This window comes from Otolemur garnettii, unplaced genomic scaffold (assembly GCF_000181295.1).
Source record: "Otolemur garnettii isolate 467f Iridium unplaced genomic scaffold, OtoGar3 scaffold00105, whole genome shotgun sequence".
In the NCBI taxonomy this organism is placed as follows: Eukaryota; Metazoa; Chordata; class Mammalia; order Primates; family Galagidae; genus Otolemur; species Otolemur garnettii.
Genome location: NW_003852500.1, coordinates 1,504,865 through 1,518,487, shown reverse-complemented (window position 1 = coordinate 1,518,487; position 13,623 = coordinate 1,504,865). Strand labels below are relative to the sequence as shown.

General features: G+C 42.5%; 1 protein-coding gene across 3 annotated transcripts in view; it reads right to left on the bottom strand.

Annotated features, from left to right (window-relative positions):
• Positions 1–885: 885 nt before the first annotated feature.
• TPM4 (tropomyosin 4) overlaps positions 886–13,623 on the bottom strand; it is a 22,894-nt gene continuing 10,156 nt past the window's right edge. Inside the window, exons 3-9 of one of the 3 annotated variants that reach the window (XM_012809438.2) lie at positions 13,345–13,478; positions 10,577–10,694; positions 9,934–10,004; positions 8,943–9,018; positions 6,962–7,024; positions 6,808–6,877; positions 886–2,304 (exon numbers count right to left, since the gene is read on the bottom strand). In XM_012809438.2, the coding sequence (XP_012664892.1) occupies positions 2,222–2,304; positions 6,808–6,877; positions 6,962–7,024; positions 8,943–9,018; positions 9,934–10,004; positions 10,577–10,694; positions 13,345–13,478 (615 nt within the window). In that variant the 3' untranslated portion in view covers positions 886–2,221. Of the gene's footprint in view, positions 2,305–5,590; positions 5,810–6,807; positions 6,878–6,961; positions 7,025–8,942; positions 9,019–9,933; positions 10,005–10,576; positions 10,695–13,344; positions 13,479–13,623 lie in introns of those variants that run through there. The other 2 variants (XM_003796516.3, XM_023517214.1) reach the window with 2 other exon arrangements.

Genomic DNA, 13,623 nt, shown 5'->3' with positions numbered 1-13,623 from the left:
CAGGCGCCTGTAGTCCCAGCTACTCGGGAGGCTGAGGCAAGAGAATTGCCTAAGCCCAGGAGTTGGAGGTTGCTGTGAGCTGTGACGTCATAGCATTCTACGGATGGCAATAAAGTGAGACTTTGTCTCTAAAAAAAGAAAAAAAAAGTTTCTTAGATATGAAGGTCTCCCTATTTTGCCAGGCTGGTCTTGAACTCCTAGCCTAAAGGGATCCTTCAGCTTTAGCTACCTGAGTAGCTGGACTACAGGCATGAGCTACTGTTCCTGGCTTCATTAGCATTTTAAAGGATTTCCCCTCCCCAACATAAAATCTTGAGGGAAAATATCAAAGCTATTCAGGCAGTGAAACTGTAGTGGTCTTTGACACTATTCTCTCAGTTCCCTGTCATCCAGTCAGCTAAATTTTAAGATTATATTCTTCAGATCACTTCCCTCTTATTCCTTGGCAATCAATATCCTGGACTAAAACATTTTCCTAACTGGCTTTCCTTCCTGAAATCTATCCCCACTGTAGTCCTTCCTGATTTGTTTAGTCTTTAGTGGCTCTCCACTCTTGACCAAATTAAGTTCTGGCTCTCATCAGTGTGGAGCCAGCCTACTTTCCAGCTTTCCTACTTCTTTGCTTTATATGTGCAACCTCATTCTTTTCTAATGCAGGCAACAGAGACCACCTTTCCTGCGCTTATCTCATCTATTAAAATCATACTCATTCACAGCCTGGGTTAGGTAGGGCTGGGGATAACAAAGGCCAGGGGCTTTTGAGTTACTAAGATTAAGTGCTCTCATGGTATGAAGCAAATAACACTCGCTAAGTTTTTGGCACAGACACCTCCCCTTTCCATCCCATTAACATTTGTTGTTTCCATAAATTCTAAAATTCACACATTTGTAGTTTATGTAAAAATTTATTTGACCAAAATGTAGAAAAAGTGATAGTATTACATATGATACAGTCGCAGGAATCTAAAGAAAAATGTGGATTTTATTCAATTGCACAATTTACTAGTGTATCTCCTGGGTAGTGTGGTGCTTAATAAATAGGAGTGAGGGGGAAGGGATTCAGATAAGCTAGAAGCAGGGTGATTTTTAATCAGACCTGTAAACTTGATTTAGCCCCCACACTGTTGGGGAATGTGGAATGTTTCAGCTCTGAGATGTTAACTGAGAAAACAGAAATATAACAAAGCCAAAATGTGCAGCCTTGCCTACAAAATACTCCATATCCAGTTTAATCAGGAGTTTCTTGGTCTTCTTTTAATTTGGTTCCAAAAAAGGAATCAAATAAGTAAATCTTCAGTATGCCATTCTCTGAAGTATGAAAATGAAGTTAGGCCAATTACATTTTTATCTCTGCTTTGGTGCCAGAGAGGCCCTTTCTGCTAATAGGAAAAAAACTCTTTGCTCAGTTTATTGATAGCAATCAATCTTCTTGATATGGCTGACCCAAATAGGACTGAACGCCATATTTCTGCTGAGTGGATGGCTTTATATCAGAGCAGAAAAACATGAATCATTATTGGACTAAGATTCTTGCTCTTCAGAGAACAACATTTGAATGAAAGGAGTATGTAGAACTACATAACACCAAAGATCTATCCAGAAAATATTTGGGTAATTATTAAGACTATTTCCCAGGCATTCTTAAGCTGGGTGCTCAAGAGAATGTTTGCTCTGCACAGTAGAGTGTAGAGAAGGACCAGAATGATTAGGTTAATCTAGCTGCGGTTTATGACTTCTCACAACAGCCCTCCCCTTGTTTTTTTTTTGGCTCTGGATGGAAAATCCCCACTCGTGTGATTGTCCCTCGCCTCCTGTAGTTTGACCAGCAGTGACCCAGAAGGTTATATTCTTCAGTGTTTTAAATTGATCCATGAGTAGAAATTGGATTCTGTGTTCTTGAAAGTGTGGGGCTATTCTTCCTGGAACCAAATGCCCTCAGTCTTAAGAGAGTATGCTCAATATGAAATACCCTGCCTACCTTAGTAATAAATGCAATTAAGGAAAATAAAAAAAATGAGCCAAAAAAGCTGGTGCCATTTGAAAAAAGGAAGGAATTAGATTTAACTGGTGCTCAAAGCTTCTCTGATACAAAATATTTGGTCATGTATTCATAATTTGCTTGACATTTCCAGCAAAGTGAAGATGCAATAATAAAAGAAACTTCTTACAAGAGAAGAGACATGGAGTTCTGGAGTTCAGTTGAAACAAGACTTCTGTTTGGTTATATACAATTAAGTTCGTTTAGTGTCTGATCCAGTGTCTGATGTAAGCCCACGTTCTCTTCTTTGGCCTGGGCAAGTTTTTCTGGTGAGGATTAAGAGCGGAGGGGAGATAAATTAATAAGCATGTTAAAGGAAGAAAAAAAAAAGTTTCTAAACCTCAGAGTGCCACAGTGAAAGTCACCGCAGAGAAAGTACTTTGTATTTTATTTATAGCAGAACACCATGGGGCAATAGGGACCAAGCACCTATTGAGTCAAGATTTCAAGATAAAATACAGGATGCTTAAAGTGAATTTCAGATAACACCCTAATAATTTTTTTGAGACAGAGTCTCAAGCTTTCGCCCTGGGTAGAGTGCTATGGCGTCACAGCCCACAGCAACCTCAGATTCTTGGGCTTAAGTGATTCTCTTGCCTCAGGCTTCCAAGTAGGCTGCTGGACTACTGGCGCCCACCACAATGCCTGGCTATTTTTTGGTTATAGCTGTTATTGTTGTTTGGCAGGCCCAGGCTGAATTAGAACCTGCCAGCTCCAGTGTATGTGGCTAGCACCCTAGCTGGTGAGCTACAGCTGCCAAGACCCTAATAATATTTTAGTATAAGTATATCCCAAATGTTGAATGAAATATTCTTATGCCAAAAAAATTATTCATCACCTATCTGGTATTCAAATTCAACTTAATGTTCTATATTTTTATTTGCTAAATCTATCAAGTCTAGAGTCAGAATACCTGAATGTAAGTCCCAGTTTTACTACTGAAATAAGCTGTTTAATCTTTCTAGGTCTCAGTTTTATAGTATGTCAAATGGGGATAATAATAACCTCTGTATGCTGTGGAATAAATGGGAGTTGCTTCGGAACCTATGACTTGCTACACAAACGTAAGATTTTAGTCCTAGATATAGGTGACGTAATACACTATCTCCCTGGTACCAGTTAATTAGTCCCTACGCCATTGGAAGGAAAATGTTATCCAGTAACCCATCTTTCCTTTGGAGATTCTGGGAGTGGCTGTTTAAATTCCAAGCACAGTTGTGTTATTGTGTCTGTGTATCTATAGCAATGCAGTCAAACCCCAGGTACCCAGGTAAATGCAACGTGACTGAAATTTAAGCCAGACTTACTGGCATACATATTATTAAATGGTTGAGCTGATGAAACAAATTTTTTTTTTAAAAAGATGCCATTTAGAGCTATGCATGAAAACACGAGAAAAGAACTGGTTTGTAATGAGTGATGGCTGATTAAGGGTAAGGCCAAAACTCATTAAAATACTGGAGGAAAGCAAAATGCCTCATAATATGTATAACCAGCCTGGAAATTTTTAAGAAAGAAAAATCACTGCAGAAATGGCATATTATAACTACTGAACCTTTCCTTTGACAAACCTCTGAAAAAAAATCAAGTGACTGACCTGGATCTATCAGGTCTATCTAGTCTGGGTGAATAAATATTAACTGAATGCTGACTATGTAAGAGTCAATTTCTCCTTTATCTCAGTTAATCCCCAGAATTAACTGAGGAAGCTTTGCAGGAAAGCTTATTTAGGGTTGCATGGCTAAAGTAGTAGAGCTAGGATTCAAACCCTGGTCTCTCAACTACAAGTCCTGACCTTACTTTACCATGTCACCTGGATTCCCTGGCATCTATTTTGTTATTAGGTCTTAGATAAAATTACTTTCCCTTAAGGTGTTAATTGCCCTTGAGAATTGTGACAAGGCTCACAGACTATCAATAACATAGTAGTGTAACGCCATAGCATTATTCTCTGAAATTCCATTTAGGTGCTTAGTTATATAGAATGACTGGATAGCCAGTCTGCATAGTTATTTCAAAGGGTGGAGGCTACAAATGTCCGGAAAAACCCTGGGAACAAATACAAAGAGAGAGCAAATAAAAAGTAGCCTTCTACATAGTCTGTAATCTTTCCAAGAGGATATTTGAGGCAATGTGTAAAGGGAATGGTTTTCTGTTTTCTGTTTTTTATTTTTTTGAAACAGTCTTACTGTTGCCCTGGGTAGAGTGTCATGGTGTCATCATAACTCACAGCAACCTCCAACTCTTGGGCTCAAGTAATTCTCTTGCCTCAGTTTTTCTATTTTTGATAGAGACGGGGGTCTCACTTTTTGCTCAGGCTGGTCTCGAACTTGTGAGCTCAAGCAATTCTCCCGCCTCAGCCTTCCAGAGTGCTAGATTATAGGCACGAGCCACCTTGCCTCGCCAGGGGAATGGTTTTTATAAAAGTTCAGGATGAGTGGCAGTTAGGAACAGAGAGAGGCTAGAGGTGAAAAAGTGTAGGTAGCTAAGGGGAGATGTATTTTGGAGGAGTGAATATTAACAGTTGAGACAGATCTTCCCACCTGAATTAAAAAATTATAGGACGAGGACTAACAAGTTATAGTGACCAAAATTGATGATTTAATTGTAGATTTTTGCGCCAACGCCAGGTTCAAAGGGGAGTTTGGTAGATGTGGGTTGGAGATCTAAATGTCAGTGTTTGCAGGATAATTTGAGGTGGTAGTGGTGAGAAGCAGGAGAGAATTGGATGGACTATTTGAAATTTGAATTTTCTTGGGAAAAATCTGTGGTTTTGATCACTAAAAGTATGACCTTTTAATACCCACAGGCCAACCTTATGAGATGTTACTAAAGCAAGGTTCCTGGTTATAGTTAAGTATGAGGGGAGATAGATGTTAGCACCTAGGACAACTTTGTTTGGAACTCAGGAAAAAATCACCTCACTTCTTTTCTTTGACATCATAGCAGTTTTTACTCCCTTTCCCTGTCTATGGGATGCTCTAAATCCTGTACAGTGAGTTTCTTCACTGGTGAACTTCCTGCCAGGACTGAGGGATGAATGTTTCATGAACAATGAAGACATGGAAAATCCCATTCTCAGAGTATAACACAGAGAACAAATGAGAAAAGGAAGAATAAGGAGACCAAAGTGCCACTGCCGCTATTTGAATACATAGCTCAAACCCTTTTCCAGGGTAGCCTCATTTAGACCCAGGCTTGCTAGTTTTTGCAAATACTGCTGATTCTTAAGCTGCTTAAGAGGTCTCCATTCAAACAATTTCTATTTAAGGAAAAACTATTGGCATGCAGATGTAGTTAGCTAACACCCATTTGAGAGCACATGCCAACTTACTTTTGTTTTTACCTCTTCAGAAAAGAATCATGTAGGCATAACTTTTCTTTTTTGTAATGGGCTCTTCATTTGTGAGAGAAGGCTAACCACTCACTTTTTGTTCCAGCCACAGACAAGGGCGTATAGCTATGGCTCAAAGGCGGCAAGTGGAGAAAATGAAAATGAGAGGGCATGAAGATCAGGATTGCCTATTTTTATTTCAGACAAAGTCACAGACACATCAGAAGAAGGCTTGAAAGATCAAACCAGGAGGCAGGCAACTGGAGTTCCTAGAAGCCCATGGGAGTGTAGGCACCACAGTGAGAAGGCAGACTTCAGTATTGCTAGGACAGAAGGCAGCATCCCAGCTGCCTCTCAGAGAGAGGTCATGTCGTTGAGAGCATGGTCCAGCTCTTCGCTGATAGCTTTGTACTTGAGCTTCTGAGCATATAACTCATCTAGAGGGTGGAGGTCCCCGGGGTGAGAGGTACAGAAGAGGTACAGGGTATAGATCATGAGGTTCAGAATGGAGTGCCACAGATGAACAAGAAAGGAAAACAAAAGTGAGAAAACAAAGCATGAACTAGAAGAAAGTTGCATTCTGTGTAAAACAAAGGAAAAAACCAAAAGATTTACAGAGTGAGTTCTAAGTGTTCTGAGGTTCTATAGGGGATTAGCCATAATGAACCTTTAGAACAGTAGTGACTAGGAAAGGATAGAGCTTCCCCCCACCACTAACCCCTTGATCCCTTTATTTCTGACTTCTAGTGATGTTACCCAGGCCAAAGGTTGTACTTTGGAATTGGGCATTTTTTCTTATATAGAAATTTCACTTTCCAAACCAAACACTGGGGCACATGGCCTTAAGAATGAGTTTTTGCACCCTTTCTGAGTGGGATAGAATGTTTGAGAGACTTCATTTGAACCTCAAGATCCTGGAATTTTCAGGCTATATCATAAAGAACAAGGGATAGAATTTTTAAAATTGGACTTCTTCAAGAAAATCTGGAATATTTAGGTACTAGATTTGCAGACTAGAGTCTATTCAGGTCTCTACATTCTCTATATTTGTTTTCTCATCTTGTGATAAGCTTTGAGCTCTCTGGGAGAGAACTTCTGTAAAAATGTAAGGCATTTTAAAAAATGCCAGGCATCTCTTAGAAATGAGCAAACTGAAGGACATTCTAAAGACTTTTATTTTTAAATCAGAGAGCCATATTTGGGTCTCTGGTACTCACATGTGGACCTAATTAAGCAGAGATATTTTACTTCCTGAAAATGGCAACTCAAGTCTGAATTTGATTTGCACTGTCCTATTCCAGTGCGCCAGATGTGATATCACTTTGCACTTTCCTAAGGTGAGCAAAACCCAACTCTACCACTCCACAGATATCCCCAGCTGATTGTGGATGTTTCAGAGAGGAACCACAAACATATTTAGATGGTAATTTCATACCTTCCAGGTCATCAATTGTCTTTTCCAGTTTTGCAACTGTTCTCTCTGCAAATTCAGCACGGGTCTCAGCCTAAAGAAGAAGAAAGGAGTTACAATCATTTTTCCAAGAGCAGCCCCAGGAGAAACCTGAATTAGATAGGTTAATCACACTCACCTCTTTCAGTTTATCAGAAAGAAGTTTAATTTCTTCTTCATATTTGTCCTCCTTTTCAGAATACTATGGGAGAAACCAAAACACTGCTTTAAGAAGAAAAAAAGCATAAACGAAGGCAGGCTCCCTATTTCTTGGAGAAAAGTGTGTGTACAAAGCATTATAAACATGACTAAGAAGCAAAGTAGAGGCAGGGACCTTTCTAAAAGGAAGAAATATGTGTGAAACACAGAATCTTCAGGAGAGCCTTCTAGAACTTGAGAGACAAGTACAATGAAGATGGGGCAAACAAATGGCAATGGATGCCATTCAAAGCCCTTTGTAGTAGTTGGCCCAGTGTTTCTAACCCCTTTTCCCACCAATTTCCCTACGGTGCTAGCCACTCCCTGCATATAGACTCCTATCTCTAAGGCTTTGTCTATGAATGTGTCTTTTAGCACAGAATATTCATTTCCCCCATGACTACCTATCAGAAATTATATTTGTCTTTCCAAGCTCAACTCAGATTAGTATTAACTAATATTTGTTAACTGCTTGCCATGGTCCAGATACAATCAATGGTATTATAGTTAAATGTCCTTAATCCCATTTTATAGATGGAGAAAGGGTCACAGAAAAGTTATCTAAGGTCACTTGGTTATTAAGCGACAAAGCCAAGACTGGAGCCTGACTCTGGAGTTTGTGCTCCCATCAATCACCTCCTCTCCTCAGTAACACCTTTCCCAAATTTCTATGATCTATCTATTGTAGTCCTAAAGCAACTTAGTCAATCTCTTCCACTTGATTAGACTCTCGGCTCTTTAAGAGCAGAAGCCAGAGTAGAGTCAACAAAAGCTATGATGTACTTTAAATAACTGGAAGAGTGGAATTGGGACGTTCCTAACAACGAAATGATAAATGCTTGAGGTGACAAATACCCTAATTACCCTGATTTGATTAATACACATTGTATACCTGTACCAAAACATCACATGTACCTTATAAATATATACAACCATAATGTACCCATAATAATTAAAAATTTAAAAAAAATTTGTAAAAAGCCATATATAATCATAACACTTACTCTTTTGGCTTTGGGCACTGTTTGGCTTACACGCGGGCTGCATTTATTCCTTACATACCCTGGTATCAGATATATACCAGGCACAATGCAAGTACTAGGGACATATCTCTTAACAGGACAGATATGGTCTCTGTCCTTAAAAACTTGCCATTTAGCAATAAAGGCATGAAATTAATAGGGTAGTTATAATAAATGTGATAAACAGTAGTGATAAGAAGCAGAAGGACCACACAGTAAGGAACACCTAATCTAGATGCTAAATCAGTAAAGGAGTGATGTTTAAGCAAAGGCCTACAGAACTAATGGAGGTTTATCGAACAAAGGGCAAAGGGAAGGTTATGTAAGGCTAAGGGAATAGCCGTTTCAAAGAACTATAGGTGATGGAAGAGCTTGGAATGTCTGTGAAACTGAAGTTCAGTGCAACTGCAGGGAAGTAGGAGTGGGAGTGAGGAAGAGATGAGGTGTGTACATAGCTCCTGATGCAGCTGTCACGTAACAACTGTTTTTGGGTACTGTTTTGGCCTAAAAAGCCCAATTCTATCTCTGATACTTGCTGTTCCACCTTTGAGATGGTATTTCTGGGGGAACCAGGGGATTCAGGTGAGAGACTGACTCTATATTTATATGATTATGCTCAGATTTCCCTAAGAGGAGTCTCATATCCCATCTCAATCCTTATATAAGGTGGAGATAAAAAATGCTACTAAGACACCATGGAAGAGTACTCAAGAGCCTGCGTGAGAAATCCAGCCATAGGAAAGCTCTTTCTGTGAGGAAAAACCATGGCTGCTAGGTACCAAAGCTGCTGTTAACAAATAAAGGTCAGATTCCTGATACTCTGGCTTGTGCCTGTGTACCCTGGGAGAAGAAAAGAACAATATCCAGCAAGCCACCCTCCAACTCAAGCCAACTACTAACCTTTTCAGATGCAGCCTCGAGTGATTTCAGATTGTTAGTGACATTCCTGAGTTCTTCTTCTAGGTCACCACATTTTCTGCACAAAGACAAAGGATTTTTGTGTCTTACAGTCCTTTACAGTGGGCAATTCCCCTAAAAGATGCTTTCAAAAGGAGAAACTTACACTGCTAGGGGGAGGGAGGCAGAAGGAATGTGGGGGAAAATGTTAATGGATTTTTCTGAGATGCAATGCTGTGTACTTATCAAAACCCTATCATACCAGGCAGAGGCGAGGCAGGCTGAAGAGTATTTGGAGGCCTTGTAAAGCACTCCTGGGCTTCCGCCAAGGGTGAGGTATCAGGGACTTGTGAAATCTATGATTGATGAGGCAGGCTCTGGAAGGTGTAGGAACCAGATCCAGGCCAGGAGGCTGGGAGATTGCAATCAGAGTTCACACCGGACATTCCAGGAAGCAAGCCTGGAGTGGATTTGTGAAACCAGATCTTACTTAGCAACATAGGATGCTCAGTGGAGCCAGATTCCTCATCTCCAAGACCAAGATGAGAGGTATTTTGGATTTTTTTGAGGTTGTAGGATCCTGATCAGGCTTCTCACCTTCCCCTCAAGGACGTGTCATGGCCAAACACTGACACCAAGAGCAAAACATTTAAATGGGGGCAGCCTGCCTTCTTTAGGTCAGTGTTCTGTTAAGAAGGCACATCTCCTGAGATATCTTCCCTATAATAATGGGATTTCTGGGCTTCTGTGCTACCACTTGTCTCACTCTTATTTCCCAATGTCTTTGTGGGAAGAGTCCATATATGAGCAACGCTTTCCAGGGGACTAAAAATAGTCGCCATCTCTCTGTCAGCCATGCAAACAAACAGGAGAGATGAGCCATGAGCCCTGGATGCCTGTCTACTTGAGCACTCGAGGCCCTGGTCAGTGTCGATTCCCAACATAATCAACTCCCTCCTCCTGTGCCCCAGCTCAGTCCCGTTCTGCCACTCACAGTTCAGACACCTCTGCACGTTCCTCTGCCCTTTCCAGCTCACCTTCCAGGATGACCAACTTACGAGCTACCTGTAGAGACAGAAAGGACCAACTGAGACTGATCCCCATCAGCTGCATCTACTAGGATGCCCTTTTCTAGTAGGATGCCCACCAAGGTACAGTAAGCCCCGTCCTGTCCAGACCCTCTACAGTGTGGGGCCTTCTGCTGGCTTTTCAAGTCGAATATTTCTGGAGCCTAGAGGAAATCCTAATTCACTCCTTAGGCTCCAGGAATGAGGCAGATGAAGGGGAATAAAGACTGAGTCACAGAAACAGGTAAAAGAGGGAGCGAGCTTTCATGCTCAGAAGATCCATAGCTGGAGACCATGAGCTTCAATTTTTCACCAAACTATGCCAAAACACTCAGCTGATGGACAAAAATGATTTGATCAGTTGGTTTTCCCACCAAGAGACAAGTGTCCTCAGGACTTTTGGCATGGTGGGAGATATAGTTTCATAGCCAACTGGCTGTCCTGCACAAACAGATGTGCATGCAGAAGGACTGCTGACTTAGTCAAGAGCTTCCTTTAGGCAGCCCCAGCATCCTCTCTATCAGCAGATCCATTTCCTCCTGCTTCCTGCCATGCGCCAGCTCCACTCACCTCCTCGTATTTGCGGTCAGCCTCTTCAGCGATGTGCTTGGCCTCTTTGAGCTGCAGCTCCTGAATCTCCATCTTCTCCTCATCTTTCATGGCCCGGTTTTCTATCACCTTCATTCCTCTGCAAGGAGCAACCCCGTCATCACCACCATTCACTCAAATACCTCCACCTGTATCTCATGAAAAGGTACCTCTGATCCACCATACTGCAAGATGAAAACTTTGTAGGCTGCTTGGTGCCTGTAGCACAGTGGGTACGGCGCCAACCATATACACCAAGGCTGGCGGGTTCAAATCCTGCCCGGGGCCAACTAAACAACACTGACAACTGCAACAAAAAAATAGCTTGGTGTTGTGGCGGGCACCTGCTGTCCCAGCTACTTGGGAGGCTAAGGCAAGAGAATCACTTAAGCCCGAGAGTTTGAGGTTGCTGTGAGCTGTGACGCCATCGTACTCTACCAAGGGTGACATAGTGAGACTCTGTCTCAAAAACAAACAAACAAGAAGCTCTGTAGGCCCTGCCACCATCAAGCTCACACTGACTTCATCTTTACTGATCGTTGGGCCCTGTTCTAAGCGCCTTAAACTTCATGACTGCCCTATTAAGTAGGTATTTGTCCCTATTTTACAGATGAAGAAACTGAGGTAGAGCGAGCGGTTAAGTAACTGGCTCAAGGTTATGGAGCTGCTAAGTGGCAGAGCTAGGACACTTGGCAGTCTGGCTCCAGAATCTGTGCTCCCCTTCCATACTTCACTCAATTAACTAGTAATACCTATAAGCTAATAGTGGCCACAATGTGATTCAAAGTCTGTGATAGCTGGCTGTGGAAATGCCAAGGAACAGAGATGAATTCTACTGCAGCAGGGGTTAGAGGATGGGTCACAAAAGGTTTTCTAGAAGAAGTGACATTTAATGCTAGGCATCCAAGGGTAAGAAAGAGTCCACAAATGAACAAGGAGAAAGGGTATTTTGTGATGAGGGAGAACTGGACAAGAAAGCCCTAGAGGAACGAGAGAACAGATAAGTCTGGAAACTGACAAGAGGTTCAGAGTTCGGGCTGGGTGCTTGAATGGCATACTAAGGGTGGGGGGTGGGGGGCAGAGAGGACCTGCTGATGGATTTCAAAAATAGGAGTGGAAATCAGAATGATGGACAGACTACATGGGAAGACTAGGTAAGAGGCAGGTATCAATGAGCTAAGGGATGAGGAGGGCCTGAACTAAAGTTGGAACTCTGCTACAACTCAACTGGCTGACCATGAAAGGAGTCATGAGTCATTCTGGTCTTCCCTGCCTGGAATGGATGCGGTAAGGTCAGAGACCCCCAAAGAAGAGGCCAACCTGGATAATAGAACATTGATGTGTGGTGTTCCCACCCAGAGTGGAGGATTATACACACACCCATTTGGGCTGTCATTCCCATGTTCAGCTGTCAAAAACACCCTCCACACCTGTACAAGGCCTTACTCCTCAGGATGTGAGTATGCCTGCTGGGATGTTTATTGTTTGAAAGCCTTTTGTAGTAATTAAGGGTTCAAAGTGAGTTGCCCAAAGCAAGAAATTCAAGGCAGTGGAAGGACTTGAATGTAGATGTCTAGGTCTAAGTGTAGAATTCTTTCTACTGAAACACAGCAGTCTCCAACAAAGGTGTCACCAGAGGCCTCTGGTAACATGATGCAAACAAACTATTGGCCTGCTCAGGCTCTTCTGGTTTGCCCCTAAGGAGGCCCTTGAAGTGAATATCCTGCCAGGCTGGGAACACAAGTAGCAGTTGATCCAGGCACCAGGCACAACCTCCTCATGACTGCCTTCTTCACACTTCCCCATTACCACCCTGAGCTGCCACCTTCACCCTCTACTTAGTGGCTGAAGCAGCAGAGCCTGCTCCCTCCATCTGGGCTGCTCCACTACACATGTTCCAACTTGGGCAACATGCAATCTTTAAGATTCCCTGGTAGATTTCTAATCTCTGATTAACAGTTACAACAGCACAATGAGAAATGAATCCTTTAGAGGAGTTTAAAGTGGAAAATCATGGTGGATTCTTATCAGTAAAGTGAAAACTCTGGTGTGATTGCATGGGAGATACACCAGACCACTTGGCCGGCCCACATCATTGCTGCACAAGGAACCCATTTACTACCACACAGAGACCGCTGCTTCTGTGAATTACACAATCTACCCTCAGTTTTCCCAGAGCCTGTGCCAAGGCGTGTCAGAGAATGATCCTGCTCCTCAAGGCAGAGCACTTTGTTGGAGGCCCAAACACAGTACAAATGCTATGACAGTGAGGAGCACTGCCCACTGCAAGGACATTAACTGTGCTAGTCTGCACGTTCCTAAAATACAGCTGTCACCATCTGAGAGGCAAAAGCCTGCCTGACCTCACTGCTAACAATCGTCGATGTAGATAGCCCATTCCAAGTTTTCATTTCTCCTTCTCACATCACCCTAAAAATTGCTGTCTTGAAACTACTAATGAAAAGCAGAGCTTTGCAAACTGCCCACCACAGACAGTCACACTTGCAGTCTTGTATATGCCCATGTTTTGCCTTTCTCTGCCTGTTGGAAGTTTTTCTTCATGACCACCATAAGGACAGACATCTCTACACACAGTGTGATTGTTTGCAAAGCACTGTCATTCATTTGTTTGTGGACATGCACATGCCCACGCGGTCTTGTCTACTTTCACCCTAGCCTCTGGGAGGTCAGTACCACCCCCATTTTCCCCAAGCAAACACTTGACACCACCAAGTTAGAAGCATCCTTACCTCTCACTCTCATCTGCAGCTTTTTCTGCCTCCTCCAGCTTCTGGAGGGCTGTGGCTAGACGTTCTTGAGCCCGGTCTAACTCCTCCTCAACTAGCTGGATGCGTCGATTGAGAGCTGCCACATCACCTTCGGCCTAAGGAGGTCAGAGGTGCAGCCAAATTAACAAATACCAAAACAGGGGCGGTGCCTGTAGCTCAAAGGAGTAGGGTGCCGACCCCATATGCCAGAGGTGGTGGGTTCAAACCCAGCCCTGGCCAAAAACTGCAAAAAAAAAAAAA